Raw genomic sequence first — 15570 nt, forward strand, 5'->3', positions numbered from 1 at the left:
ATTCTCTTGCTTTTATTTGACTGATTCTTGATGTCTCATAGAATCATTTCCTACCACTTGCCCAACTTTAATTTTTAAGGAATTATTTTCTTCAGTTAGATTTTTGTACCTTTTTCCATTTGGCCAGTTCTACTTTCTAAGAAATTGTTTTCTTCAGTCAATTTTTGTCCTTTTTCAAACTGTTGACTCTCTCTTGAATACTTCTAATTTCTTTTCCCAGTTTTTTCTTCTACCTCTTTTATTTGACTTTTTAAATCCTTCTTAAACTCTCCCAAGAAGGTATTTTGGGCTTGAGACCAATTGAGACCAAAGGGAATGTCCCCTTTGAGGTTTTCTGGATGTAGGTTTATTGACAATTTTGCTTTCCTCTGAGTTTGTGTTTTGATCTTCCCTGTCACCGTTGTCACTTTCTGTTATCAGTGTTTGTTTTTGCTTCTTGATCATTTTTGGAGCCTGTTTAGTAGTTTTTAAAGTTGAGCTTTCCTGCTAGAGTACAGGCCACACTGTCCCAAGCTTCTTGTGCTAGGGGCCAGAGGCCTGGTCACTAGCTTTGTGTACTGGGGCCTCAGGTACTGGTAGCTTACCTGTTGATGAGATAGAATCCTAGTGGTGGTATCTGGCATGTGCTGAGGCCAGGTGGAGTTTTTCTGTATTTCTCTTGGGCTGCACTGAAGCACATGGAAAGTCTGGCCACTGAAGGATGCCTGCCCCACCTTGTAGTAAATCCTTAGGCTTCTTGCCTCAGCGCAGCAGAGATAAAGCAAATCTTCAGTCAACCCTCCTCAGCTCAGCAAGAAGTAAAACAAATCTTCAGCCATAGAAGTGTGAAACAAAATATGGAATGGTCTTAGAATATGTTTTATAGTGCAGTGGGAAGTGTGAGGGAAGGATTCGGGGCCTTATATTGTGAGAACTAATTACTTTCTGTCTTACTTGGTTATAGATAATTTGGTGGAGCGCAAGCGAAAACGACGAAGTAACCTCAACTCCCCAGGCACCCCCACTACCTCCAGCAGCAGTGCCACTGCCACTCCTCCTCGTAAAGCTCTCGAAAGTCCCCGAGTCTCTATGGGGCCTCTCTCTGGGAAGAGGAAACTGATATGCCCTGAGGAAGATCGATCCCCTGCCAAGCGAGGCAGCAAGTCTGCCGCAATGTAAATGCTCTTCCTTCAGATACCTTCATGACATGCAAATGGTAGTCTTCTTGGCAAAAGATAATAAAGTATTGTGAAAAACAAAGTAGTGTTAATTATGTGGCCTTTTGTTCTCCTGGTAATGAGCTGTGTACGTATTCAGCTAGGCAGGGCGTAAGATGCTTTCATATAGCCTCCTGTTTTAGGGCACTCCAGCTCATTGAGGAGTTAATCACTCCTTTCTACCCCCTCACCACAATATTCTTGGCAGAGTAAGGTAAAGAGGGAATGGCAATAATATCTGAAACATTTAAATGATAATTTTTGTGATGGGGGTAGTTGGGGGGGGGGCCTGGGAAAAGAATCAGGGCTGATGGGGGCAAAATTTAGAGGCAGGTGAAGTTTGTGGTTGTCACTTATCCATGGTACATGTGCTTCTTGGTGTCTCATTTGCCCTCAGAACCTGGGAACTCATTGTCTCACGATGTCCAGCGACTGTCCAGCACTGCTTCATTGTGGCACTTTGCATGACTTTTACTAACCTGTGTTCCATGTTCCAGTGGCTTCTCCAGTCTCTTCAACTTTAATGAATTCTTATTCCTTTGGTGCTGGGATGTAGGAAAGTAGTTTGATTAAATTGCAGTGTTAAGTTTTATTAAAAGGGCAGCTGTTTTTGTGTTCAGACTTGTTGGTTGTATCTTCATCATCTGGGTGTCAAAATGTCCCTAGATGCAAGCTTCTTTCTAGCTCGTTCTTTTATCTGGGGAAAACGTTACCTGTCATCTTCGTCTTTATATGAGCCTTACAGTCAATTTTCCTGACACAAATCCCCATTTTCTTTTATTCCTGGAAAATTGAACAAAGAGGATCAAACAAATCTGGATGTGTCATAAACCCTTAGCTAACAGGTTCACCTCCTTCCCAGGTACTGGAAACAGTAACAGAACAGACACTGACCAGGGGGGAGTTCTAATGACCATGAGTCCTCTCCTAGCTAGTCCCGTAAACGTTTGGTTTGGATGTGTAAAAATTCTAATTATTTTTGTGTATTGAAAGATTTTTCATTTTATGCATATCACCGTGTCATTGATTTTATTATGATTTTTATTTAAGTTAAAAAAATAAAATTTTCATTTATGTTTACTCTACATAGTTGTTTTTGTTTTTTCCTCATGTAACATAGTTGTCATCTCAGAAGTAAACAAAATAGAGTGGAATGTTGTATACTACTTTGTACTCAGGCAGGTAGGATTCATTTAATTTAACGAACATTTATATGTGCCTACTGTGTGTAGAATGCTATATTCTTAGGTTCCTTGGCTCTGGTACAACGTGAGAGTTCTCTGTAATAATGTTGTTTTTGTTCTTAACCAGGTACCGTGGGAGTAGGAGAATTTGTGAGTCCATGCGAAGGTGGAGACAATGCTGGAGAGCCATTAGCTTTGGAAGACCAGAGGGGACCGTTACCCCACAACAAGACTTTGTTTCTGGGCTATGCTTTTCTCCTCACCATGGCCACAGCCAACGATAAGCTAGCCAACCGATCTAAATTGCCAGATGGTCCTACTGGGAGCAGTGAGGAAGAGGAGGGTGAGACCACTGTCCTCATTTCCCATGGAAATTTGTGGGTTTCTGACATAGCTTCCCATTTCCCTCATATTTATTCTAGTTGCTCCACTTGTTTAGTAAGCCTGTGCTTGGTGCCCTTTGTCACGTAGAGAAGCTCTAAAACAAGTGGAAATCGACCCTGAACTAAGGACGGAGGAAAGCAAACACGCCTCCTCTAAGTAGCCGACGTCTTTCCTATCCAAGTTTTAAGGAAAAGGCTGTAGCAGAACTGGTGGGAGGGGGAGAAAGGCAACTGGCTTTCAGGGGACTTTGGAAGGGGGGGTATGTGGCGATAGCAGGTCTTCTGTCAAGGACTGTCAACAAGCAATTTCTAGACATTTTTCATCCATTTGACTGCAAACTAAACGTACAATTATGTTAATAACATCATGGGGAGTTATGAGAAAGACTTGTTCTCTGCCTTCAGAAAGTCTTGAGTCTTAAGACTCTTAAGAGGGAAAAAAGGAAAGTATGAATTTAAATAAGAATGGCTGACAAAAACACATCAATCTACCCATTATGGCTAAGGCTCAGACTTTTCTCTAATGTGATATTTGAACACTAGCTACGGATTTCTGGCTGACATTAAGTCTTGGAAGAGCAAACTGTATTTGGCGGTAGTATCACCATTAGTGATCAGCAGCCATAGTAGCTCTTCAGGGTTGTGTCTCTAACCCCAGTTAATGAACAAGCTATTTATTTTTGCTGAATTTTTAACATTAGCCAAACCTCCCTGTACAATGTTAATATTAGTTGAATGTTAGCCAAAATTTGGATTTTCTGATAAGTGCCAAGTATTCAGAGAAATGGGAAAAATGTAAAGGAGGGCAGGATTTGCAGGAGACATCTTGGAAGGCTACAGGGAATCACTTTAGCAGAAAAGAGAAGCAATTGTGCTTCATTTTTTGTTACTGGTGGTGTGTTTTATAACTTGGAGAATGAATAGGGGCATGGAAGGGACAGGAAGTGGATGAGCTTTTCCCACTAAAGAGAATTGAGGTGTAATAGAAAGGCTTCCTCTTGAACTCATTGGAATCCAAAAATATATAGCTTGTTAACTGGCTTCTAAGCTGATTATATATTTGGATTTGATTGTATAGGTAATTTGTGTTGTGAAAAGGGGACATTGATATTTGGGGCCTCATTTTTCTTTACCTTCCTAATGTTGCCAGATCTTGTTCTCATTCATATTCTTTCTCCTTTCTTGCTTCTCTTTCTCCCAGCCTTCTGCTTCTCACCCTTAAGAATTTTGATGATAAAAATCCCCATTTCATCGTCCTCATTTTCATGCACTATAATCATGTAACAGCATTGATTCCCAAGTAACTGGACTCTGAGAAGGGAAGGAGCATGAGGTCATCCTGGGGATTTATATGGGATGACGGGTTAAAGTGGTTGGTTCTAGGACTGTTAGGAATCCATTCAGTTTTTGGTTCTGTCCCATCAGGTAGGGAAAATTGTATCTCCAAATACAGACGTTGAATCCGTAGTAACTGGGATAAATTAGAGAATATATAAGACAATACAGTTGGAGGTTAAAACCTAAATAGGCACAAAACTAGCAGTCCTATAACAAAAAACAATTGAAATGAAATTACTAATGTACTAGAAGGTGAATGTGACTCATCATCACGGACTATTAAGTCAACATAATGACGCTGCATTGTATTCTTGTGGTGTCGGGTCAGACCTTTGTAGATGTCCAGTTTTGGTATTTATTTTAAGAGAGATATAGAGTAGCTAAAGTCTGCACAAAAGAGGAATAATTAGAGGAAGAGCAAACAGAAACTTGGTGGAAAACATCAATAGGTTGAGGCATTAGATGTAAATGACTGGCTCAGGAGTTCATTGAGTGTGTGAGGTGGTACCGGAAGCAGGGACCTGCAGCTCTGATTTTCTCCTGGAGTGCTGTTTTATATTTGACCTAGAATAGTGGACTGGAGGATATCTCCCAGGTTCAGTTTTTAGCTCTCCTGTTTATTAGTTGTGTGACCTTAGGCAAGTAGCTTAACATTTGTGCCTTCCTTTCTTCTCTAAGACGAAGCTAACATTTCACTGTGCACCTCACAATAGTTGCTGTGGGGAAGGTACTTTATAAACTTAAAGGCATTATATATAAATATGAGCTAATATTATAGAGTAAGGTGATTATTTCTGGAAATTTTTGATGGGGAGGGTGGAGGGTTGAAATAGAAAACCATGCACTGGATTGGGTTTTTTTTTTTTTTTTTAACATTAAAACAAATTAATCTGAATCCAGTCGGCTAGAAGCCTTAACCAGAATTTTCTCTCTCATTTGTAATTTCTATATTCCATTTACATTGGAGAGGAGTAAGTGACCCAAAAGAAAAAAAAATTGATTGAGGATTTGTTTAAAAACAACACCCCTAAAGCTTTCAGGATAGAACCTGGTATCCGTGACTGCCACCTTCTACAGCAACTTTAAGATTATATGGTAATCATTAATATTCAGATTTCATCTAAATATAATATCTGATTTATCAAATAACAGGTTTTCTTTTATTATCCTCTACTAAGGCGTTGGCTAATAATACATTCTAGAAAAATTTTTCAACAAAAATTGAGACAGTTTTTCCGGATAATCCATAAATTACATTGGGATGTCTCCCTTTTTGTCCTCCAGCACTCCTGTACTGCTCCCCCTGCCCGGCCTCTGCCTCCAGCGTTTTGGGCACATTAAGTGTTAGTGTGGGTGGGGGGAAAGTGTGAATGAGGGGGATGTGTGAAGGTCTATGTAAAGAGAGTACTCATCAGTTGTTCTTCATCTCCACAGAGGACAGAACTAGAGGAAATGGGCTAGTTTGCAGCAGGAGAGATTTAGGTTAGACATAAGGAAGAACTTCCTGATGGTAAGGGTTATTAAACATTGGAACAGACTATCCTGGGAAGTTGGGGGATTTCAATCCCTGTAAGCAGCCATGGTCTAGATGCAGTCCTGACTGGGAAGATTCTCGATATTCTTTCCACCTTTATTGTCCTATCTCCATTCCTCAACTGTCCCACCACCCTTTCTTCTGGCAGCCTTTTCCACCTTTCAAGAACTCTTTTGATCCATGGGGAGACCCTTGAACTGGCTTTGGAGACAGCTGGGGAGTGGGAGAATGGGTAGTAGGAAGCCAAGTATAAAATAGGAGATCACAAATGAGAAGTTTCTGGCAATAACTGGATTTTACTGGTTCTTCTCACTTGATGTAGAATTTTTGGAAGCTCCCCCTTACAACAAGCAGTATACAGAGTCCCAGCTTCGAGCAGGAGCTGGCTACATTCTTGAAGACTTCAATGAAGCCCAGGTGAGCATTTCCTCTTTTGTAGCTACATGAAGTTGCTGTACATCAGATGCTGGGGTAAGTAGGGCATAAAGTTGAGGCTTAGCATGGGGAGAATACTGTTGCTAGGAACAGAAAAGATGGGGATTGGAATTGGAAAGAAATTTGCACTTCACATTTCTGATTTTTGGCCTGTAGACTGGCATTATTTGCGAATTTCTGCAGGGGCATTAGGGCATTCTGGAGGTTTGGTGAGTTGCATTAAAGGGAAATAAGAAGCTTTTTTGGCACCTGGACGGGCTAAGGCACATGGTACTGTCTGGAGGGCTTCGTCTCAGTTCCCCTCTCAATTTGTTGGGAATACCTTTCAGGGATCATCTTAGAACAAAATCACTGAGTGTATCTGCTGAATTTCTTCCTTCTCAGTGTGATGTGGCCTATCAGTGTCTTCTGATTGCGGATCAGCACTGTCGGACCCGCAAGTACTTCTTGTGCCTTGCCAGTGGGATCCCTTGTGTGTCTCATGTCTGGGTCCACGACAGCTGCCATGCCAACCAGCTCCAGAACTATCGAAATTACTTGCTGCCAGCTGGGTACAGTCTTCAGGAACAGAGGATCCTGGAATGGTAAGGATTCTGAAGTCCATTTTGAATTCAGTAGCATTGTAGCAAATGTGCAAGTGAGAACCTGGGCAGGGCAGTACTGTGTGCAGTGATAAGCTTTGGGTGAGAAAGGCTTCTCACTCAGTAAGCATTTATTAAGTGCATATTACGTGCTGGGTGTTGTGCTAAGTACTAGGGATAAAAAAGACAATCCCAGCCCTCTAGGACCTTACAGTCTAATGGGAGAGATGCAGATAGTTATGTACAAGTAAGTTGAATACAGAATAAACAGGAAATAATTAAAAGAAGGAAGGCACTAGAATTAAGAGGGGTTGGGAAAGTCTTTCTGTAGAAAATGAGATTTTAAAAACAAGCAGAATTTTATATTTATATTTTATATTTGATCCTGGAGGCAATAGGGAGCCATTGGAGTGTATTGAGTAGTGGAGGGCTGACATGGTCAGACCTGCACTTCAAGAAAATGATTTTGGTGGCTGGAGGGTGGACAGGAGCAGGAAGAGATCGGAAGCAGGTGGGCCTGTACCAGGGTGTGGCCTGTCTGAGGAGAGAAGGGGACATATTTGAGAGATGTTGCAAAGGTAAAATCAACAGGCCTTGGCCACAGATTGGATATGGGAATGAGAGATAGTAAAGAGTCCAGAACAACTCCTACATTATGAGCCCGAGGGACTAAGAGGATGGTGTTACATTTGACAGAAATAGGGAAATGGGGTGGGGGAGAATGTTTAGGGGGAGAGATGAGTGATTTTTAGATGTGTTTAGTTTGAGATGTCTGAAAAGAAGTTGGAAATGAGAGATTGAACATCAGGAGAAGTTGGGACAGGTAAATTTGAAAATCAACACAGAGAAGAGAATTAAATTCATGGGAACTATGAGATTACCAAGTGAAGTAGGATAGAGGGAGAAAGGAACAGGGCTCAGGACACAACCCTGTGTGACACCTGTAATTAGAGGGCATGAACACTGAAACCGAGCTGTCTAATAAGTAGGAGAACCAGGAGACAGTAACGTCTAAAAGACCTGGAGAGAAGAAAGTATCAAAGGCTCTGGTTTGGTCGAAGGGAATGAGGACTGAGAAAGCCCGTTGGTTTTGGCAATTAAGAGATCGTTGGTGACTTTGGAGAGAGCAATTTCAGTAGATTGATGAAGCTGGAAGCCAGGTTGCAAGGCGTTAAGAAGAGAGTGAGAGGAGAGAAAGGCGCTTGTTACAGATGGCTTTTTCAGGTTTAGTCTTACAGGGCAGAAGAGATACAGGATGATTTAAGGCATGGAAGGATCAAGTGCTGTTTTTTTCAGGATGGAGGAGATACGTTGTCTATGTTTCTCTAGGCAGTAGAAAGGAAACGAGGAGGCAATGAAATATGAAAAATAAGTTATAAAGAGAGGATTCTGGGAAGATAGTCATGTAGGTTAGAAAACTTTCAGCTCTCCACATTTTCTCCACAAAAGAAAGACCTTGCTTAAGAGCAGCAGAAATAAAGGGGTAAAGCAGTTGTTGCCTAACACAGTTTGAGAAGATTCCAGGAAAGACCCAAACTCCAGGGGCCTGAGTTTCTATCTGAATGAAGTGCAGACACCTCCAAGCCAATCCCACAGAGTGAACAAACAAGCCCTGGGGCAGCTAGGTTGATAGGCAGCCCCAGCTTCAGAAACTTTCATCTCCAGAACAGTGTTGGGGAGATGAGGTGGGAGGTGGGGGTGTCTGAAAGCTGAATAGAAGATTGAAGGACTTTCCACTGCCAAGGGACACCAAGCACAGCTGTGCTGACCAGATGTGTCCCAGACTGGCTGCAGGGAGGAGGAGCTAGCACACACCTAGTGACTGCAGTAGCAAGGGGCAGGGACCCTGTTGGCTGTGGGCACTTGCAGGACAGCAGAATACCTGGCTTCAGTTCCAGGGCAGAAATGACAGCTGTAGTTTGCAGCCACCCGAGGAACCAGAGGGAGCAAAATCATGTGTGGCTTAGGAGTGGAGAGAAGAGCTCTAGGGTGGGTCCCATGTAACAGTAGGAAAGATCCGAGGCTTGGGGCAGCATTCCCTGTACCTTGGGACTAGAACGTGATTGCACTGACAGCTGCTAACAATAAAATAAAACAATCAATAAATGAATGAAATAAGTAAAGAAAGGAGAAAGAACCCAACCACAGATGATTACAATGGGGATAGAGAAGATCTGGGTTACTATTGAGAAGAAGATAATGGAGCTAAAAAAGCCACTCCTATTTTCATGAGAAACGTCAAATGGCCCCAAAAAGAGTTCTTGGAAGAACTTAAAAAGGACTTTAAAAATCAAGAGAGATCAAGGAAAAATTAGAAAAAAGAAAAAAAAAATCAAGAAAATTAGGAAAAGAAAACCAACCAACTGGAAGTGGAGAATCAAAAACTTAAGGAAGAAAATAATTCCTTGAAAATTAGAATTGGGCAAGGGGAAGCTAATGATGTTCTAGAACACCACGAAATCATCAGACAAGATCAAAAGAATGAAAAAATAGAAGAGAAAGTGAAATATCTCATCAAAAAAACAACTGATCTGGAGAACAGATCAAGGAGAGAAATATAAGAATAGTCAGACCCTGAAAACTACACTGAAGAAAGGAATCTTTATACAATACTCTAAGAAATTATCAAGGAAAAATTGTCCTGAAGTTCTAGAACAAGAAGGTAAAGTTGAAATAGAAGAATTGCACTGATCATCCCCTGAAAGAGAGCTCAGGACGTAAACTTAGAGGAGCATCATGGCCAAGCTTCGGAGCTCCCAGGTTAAGGAGGAAATCGTGGAAGCAACAAGAAAAAAACAACCCAGATATCGTGGACCTACAATAAGGATACCGCAAGATCAGACAGCTGCTGTGTCCTGTAGCGGGAAAGAGCTGGGGTAATAAGCAAGGGTAATTTATCCAACAAAGTGAAGTACAGTCCTGCATGGGGAAAAAAATGGACAATAAAGGAACTGAAAAGGGGAAATATAATACATAACATCCAAGCAAACGAGGGCTCGGTTATCTAGTACAGATGGGGCATGAAAGGAAAAACTTGTACAGAAGAAGCTAGTGGGGAGGCGTGCTGCAACCTTACTCTCCTCAGAAGTGGATTAGAGAGGGAAACACATGTAGGTAGGTATGTATAAAAGTCTTCTAAATTCAGGAGGGGAGAGGATAAGGGGAGAGGATAAAGGAAGGACTTCAGAGGGGTGGGTAGGTTAAGGAATAAGAGGGCAAGGTAGCAGGGAGAAGTAAAGCGGAGGACTGGGGGGGGGATAGAATAAATAGGGTGAGAATAGGGAGGAAAATGCACAACAGATCATTGTAGCTTAGACTGTGAATGGGGCAAATTTACCCACAGAATGGAAACGGATAGCAGATTAAAAATTTTAATTAAAGAGTTTGTTGCTTTCAGGAAACAAAAATGAGAGATGAACACAAAGATAAAATAAAGGACAGGGGTAGACGTTCGTATGTAAAAAAGAGCAGGGATGGTAATCATGATCGAAGACACAGCTTAAAGTTAAATAGGTTTAATCAAAAGTAAAAGATAGAAAAGCGACACTGTGTCGATGATGTTATTCAACATTGTCTTGGACCATTTAAAACACCTAGACACATTCCTGCCAGAACAGACACAGGAAGTGTATGAACATGACCCTGAAACACTTGACTCAGATCTAAATAATTGAAGTAATGTTTATTTATTGATCATGGGTAGGCAAAGCCAATGTAAATTTTTAAATGACAGTTTTACCTAACTAATCTATTCAGCGTCTTCCCAATTAAATTACTAAAAAATTATTTTACCGAGTTAGAAACAACAACAAAGGTCATTTCTAAGAACAAAAGGTCAGAAACTTCAAAGAAACCAGGAAAAAATATGTCAAGGAAGATTCAGCAGCATCAAGACTTAGACTGTATTATAATGTGAGAGCATTGTTGTAAACAAGGATAATTTCAATTATTTTTAATGAAAACTTTCTTACACAGATAAAACATATGCAGTGAAGAATAGAAGGAATGCAGAAAAGTGGGAAAATAGTTTCCTAGACAGTCTCTCAAATAGGATGTGATTGGGTTGGAATTTTTCCGTGGTGTAGGAAATGATGAGCTGGTTGTTGTAGAAAAACATGGAGACTTTCATCTATGAAGGAAGATGCTATCTACCTTCAGAGAACAGATGATGGGAGGAAGTAAGCATAGTATGTCTTAGATATTTTTGCTTAAGTATATATGGATATATTTGTAGATATCTATGTATATGTCCCCAGATCCATACTTCATTGTAGCCTCCTCTAGGGTGGGAGGAAAGGGAGGGGCAAAATAAAGTAAAAAGGACAAAACCAACAAAGAAGCAAAGCTGGGCAACTTTGAAAACAACGTGTAGTGTTTATCTTATAGATTTTCTTGAAATGGAAATGTATTTTTATATTGAATCCTCTTACGGTCTACTGTATACAGGGCAGGTTTTCTTTTCTTTTCTCACTTTGTATTTAAATTTAAAATAAAAAATTCGCAAAAAGAAATGTTACAAAATAGGAATGACAAATGGGGCAGTCTTTTGGAGGGAATGGGATGGAATGGGATCTCTTGAACAAGTATAGAGATCAGCCTTGTTAAGCCCCACTTCTTCGTGTGGGATAGGAGTGAAGGACATACAGTAACAGAAGGTATCTGAGTGTGAGGAAGGAGAAGACGTACCTTACGGTGAATGACCTCAGTTTTTTCCCATAAAATACAAGGAGGCAAGGGTCTCATCTGCCTTTGTTCAGCAGCACTTGTGCCAGGAACGATCCAAGGCTGAGGCTTGGCAGCTTACAATCAGTGATAGGATAAGGGGCCTAGGGACTCAAGAAAGGATTGTGTAGAGCTAAACTGGTTCACCAATGGGATCCAAGAGAATTAGTCCTGAAGTTAAGGTTTTTGAAATGTGTACAAGGATTTGCATAATTTAGAGCATTTAAAAATGTTTCTGACCTCTGGGAGGATAGGTTCGGGAGTGACCCTGAACCAGAGGACCAGTTAGACTTGAGATAATCAGAGCAGTGGAGGGGGTAAGCCTACCAGGATCTCCACACTAAGGCCTAAAAAGAAGAGTTTTGAAGGCTTTATTTGCAGAAATTGTGAATGTGCAAGAGCGTGCTCCTTCAGGAAGCCTGCTTTTCAAAACATCCAAATATAGGAGAACTCTCTATGTAGGGTTATTGATTCTCTTGTTTTCCCCCAAAGAAGATTAAGACCTGCGTTTGCTCTTTTCCATCTTTGATTCTGTTCCCTTTTTTGTAGGTACCCCCGTGAGAATCCTTTCCATAATCTGAAGGTCCTTTTAGTATCCGACCAGCAGCAAAATTTCCTGGAACTCTGGTCTGAGATCCTCATGACTGGGGGAGCAGCCTCAGTGAAGCAGCACCACTCAGTTGCCCAGAACAAAGGTATCTATTGAAAGGATGTTAGGAAGCCCCTGCTTCCCCAAGAAGTGCATTGTTCCTCTTGCCAACGGCAGGCTAGCTTTTATAATGACTGGGCCTTGTGGTCAAAGTTCCTGTCCTGACAGGTAGATCTTGCTCGTGTTCTACTGAGAGAAGACAAGCAACTTGAAGAGGTGAGGTGAGCCACCATGACACCAGCACAGGGCTGTTCTTAGTTTCCGCTTGGTTCCAGTGATGTATTTGCCAAACCTTTTCCCAGACACAACCATTCTCTGGGTTCAGGGACGCTCACTATGGTATCCTTCTACTGAAACGTCCTAATTCAAATAGATATTTGATGGACGGAACAGGTCTCTAGTTTGGGCAAAGTGGAATGGGCTGGCTAGAGGGCACGTCCTTCCTCATAACAGAGGGCTGTGATGTATTTCTTTCCATTTGTTTTCTGCTCGTTCTTTCAGATGTTGCTTTGGGGGTATTTGATGTTGTGGTGACAGACCCCTCGTGCCCTTCCTCAGTGCTGAAGTGTGCAGAAGCGTTACAGCTGCCCGTGGTGTCACAAGAGTGGGTGATCCAGTGCCTCATTGCTGGGGAGAGAGTTAGATTCAAGCAGCATCCGAAATATAAACATGATTATGTCGCTGACTGAAGATGCTCGGCCCCATCAATTTCATTCCCTGCTATTGTGAAGACTGTGTTTTAACCAGGTTTTAAATGTGTCTTGTGTGTAACCGGACTTCATGCATGGATCATTGTATATAGTTTTCTTTGCTGAACTTTTATGATAAAATAAATGTTGAATCTCTTTGGTTGTAGTAACTGATTCTTTATCCTTTGTTTTTTTCTGAGTTTCTTTTGGAAGGAAGGAATAGGAGAAAAGAACATTACCTGTATGGCAGAGGTGCTTGAACCACTTGTTTTTAGTATTTTGAGAAATGTATTTCAATATAATTGGTTTCCTTTGTAATCCTATGTATTTCATGAATGTGAAAACAGTTCTTAGGAGTGGATCTACAGATTTCACCAGACTGCCAGAGGGGGTCCATGTCAGGAAAATGATCAAGAACTCCCAACTGTACGACTTTTAAGCAGAAGAGAGTCCTCATCACCTTTTGGAAGAGGAGCATCTGGCCTTGCAGATAAGGGGGATGAGGGGCTTTCAGATTTGCTATTTGGTATTTAGTAGGCTTAGTGGTGACCATTTTTGTTTTTTCTAGTTAATTTTGTACCAAGACATTCCAAAGATAAGTGGAGAATATTCTTTGCCTTAAAATATTTCTTTCCAGTGAGTATATGACTGGTAAGTTACATATACTTTCTCAAATATGAAATTACTAAACTTAGGGATGCTAAGATCCCACTGAACTTTGAAGGGCTTTCCTTTGAAGTATGGTAAGCTGTCCTGTGGAGCTAGCTAGCGGAGAGTCTAGGATTGGGCTGGGACCGGGTCAAAAGCTCTGAAGTCCTATAAAATGAAGTAGCTGCCTGAACACTTAGAAATTTTCAAAACTCCAAAAAGGCATACATTTAATTACTGTAACCATGGCCCTTACTACCAAAACCAATTAAGGTAGTCCCTTTGAGGTCTGTGGTAGAAGGAGAGACCACCTCCATCCATCTTTTTTAGGAGATACCTGAATATCTCCCCTTTCCTCCTGCTTTCTAAGAGACATCAATGGGAAAATCCCTGCTCAGTGACTGACTGCCTTGAAGAGTGAGGGGATATTAGACTAGTTTTAATCTGCTACACAGAGAAGCCAGTACCGTGGTGAGGGTTTAATAAATATTTATTTTGATGGTGTTACGACACTCCTGATGACCTAGGTTCAAGCCCTGTCTCTGCCACACAGACTATTTCCACTTAACTCCTTGGCGCTCTGGGTACCTCTAAGGCCTGAGTTGCAGACTGGCTGCAGAGCTGCATTGATGGAGGGAGGGGAGTCTCCCATACCTCTGAAATACCACCCATCACCCCCCAGAAAAAAACAAAAAAACAACTGCTAATTGCTTCTGCTTTCGTAGCACTAATATAGTTGGGTGTGGAATTTGTGACTTAAACTACTAATGCCCTTTTATAGCTGAAATTTCACATGGGGTCTTTATTCTATTTCCCTCCACCCCGCCCCCAGCTTCTGTACATCTTAATTCTCTGACAGACACAGCCACTTAATCATTAAGTTGAAGCTGAGATAGTTGGAAGTTGTTTGATTTTTTTGATTCATGGATTAAGATCTTTTAGCTTCTTCAAAGACAGTGGAAAAACTGTGAATAAGGAAGAACAGCTATCAAGTCAATAGAAAGTTTACCTGTTGCCCTTCTTGCTAATGACATCTAGAAATCTAATGTGCAAAAACGATCCTCTTTCCAAATGTGTGCCATAAGCAGATCTGACTTTCCGGTCATATTATAATGATTGTTCAGAATGTATTTCTAATAGAAGTACACGTTCAGTCACGGTCACTTGACTATTAACTAAGTCATGCTTTACCACCAAACTCATAGAAGGAGGATTAATAAACTCTTCTACAAGGCCAGAAAAAAATTCGCTTCTGTTTTGATGTATAATGAAGCTAACTTTTTTTTTAATGGTGACAAATGATATCCTTAGTACAAGTTAACAGCTTCATGACAAGAGAGCGGATTAAACTGCATTTCTCAGTTATAAAAGTAGAAGAGAATGTTTCCATGAACCTTCAGCAACAGACGGAATCACCTCTGGACGGATGGAAACTGCAATCTTGCCAACTTAGCTCCTGAATCTCAACCACAGGGCTCATACCCCAAAACTGCAAAAGAAAAAGACACCATCACATACTTTTCCTGCAAAGAAACTATAGATGTGAGACAGTTTCACATTCAAAATCAAGGAATCGTAGATAGCTCCTAGCCTGTCTTCTGTTACCATCAAAAGATCAGCTGGGAGGAGGCTTAGAAAAAATTACTAAGACCAAAGAAGTCTTTTTTTTTCTCTTTAGGAAAAAGTTTGAAGAAAGATAAATGGTAAAACTGAGCAAATGATTCCTACTATGCCCTCTTGCTCACAAACCCACACTATAAGAAGGGAGAAAAAATCGTACTGAAGAGACTGTTCAGTATAAAAAAGCTTGATCTTTTTACATGAGGCAGCATGACACAGGCAGAGGGCAGCCCACTGGATATAAAGTCAGAGAAGCTGAATTCAGTACCTGGTACTGCTATTTATGTGACTTTGGGCAGTCTGAGACATTAGGTGTCAATTTCCTCGTTGTAAAATAAGGGGGTTGGAGTAGAAGATCCCTCCGGTGCAGTGTATGATTCCAGGAACCTAGTCAGCTGAATACCTAACCTGTGCCTACCTGCCCAGAGTCCCACCAGCCTGGGTGTAATACTTGTTGTAATCCAGTCGTAGCAGTAGTTGAGCCAAATCTGAGTTTATTTGATGATTCCGGACGCTAGAAAGGATCTTAAAGAGGAGTGAAGACTGACGGCTAAAACCCTGCAGGAAGGAATAACAGGGATTCAAGCGAAT

At 41.2% G+C, this 15570-nt stretch overlaps 1 protein-coding gene and 1 pseudogene across 15 annotated transcripts in view; one reads left to right on the forward strand and one right to left on the reverse strand.

Annotated features, from left to right (window-relative positions):
- The window catches only part of LOC140513767 (TP53-binding protein 1-like), a 130585-nt gene extending 117704 nt beyond the window's left edge, over nt 1-12881 (forward strand). For 7 of the 15 annotated variants that reach the window (XM_072623713.1, XM_072623716.1, XM_072623714.1 and 4 more), the window contains 5 exons: nt 2508-2723; nt 5958-6052; nt 6455-6654; nt 11923-12068; nt 12524-12881. In XM_072623713.1, the coding sequence (XP_072479814.1) occupies nt 2508-2723; nt 5958-6052; nt 6455-6654; nt 11923-12068; nt 12524-12711 (845 nt within the window). In that variant the 3' untranslated portion in view covers nt 12712-12881. Of the gene's footprint in view, nt 1-943; nt 1240-2507; nt 2724-5535; nt 6433-6454; nt 6655-7042; nt 7068-11922; nt 12069-12523 lie in introns of those variants that run through there. The other 8 variants (XR_011970320.1, XM_072623723.1, XM_072623724.1 and 5 more) reach the window with 6 other exon arrangements.
- Nucleotides 12882-13831: 950 nt separating this feature from the next.
- Nucleotides 13832-15570, reverse strand: part of LOC140513788 (gamma-tubulin complex component 4-like) — a 29009-nt pseudogene continuing 27270 nt past the window's right edge.

Source organism: Notamacropus eugenii, chromosome 7 (assembly GCF_028372415.1).
Source record: "Notamacropus eugenii isolate mMacEug1 chromosome 7, mMacEug1.pri_v2, whole genome shotgun sequence".
In the NCBI taxonomy this organism is placed as follows: Eukaryota; Metazoa; Chordata; class Mammalia; order Diprotodontia; family Macropodidae; genus Notamacropus; species Notamacropus eugenii.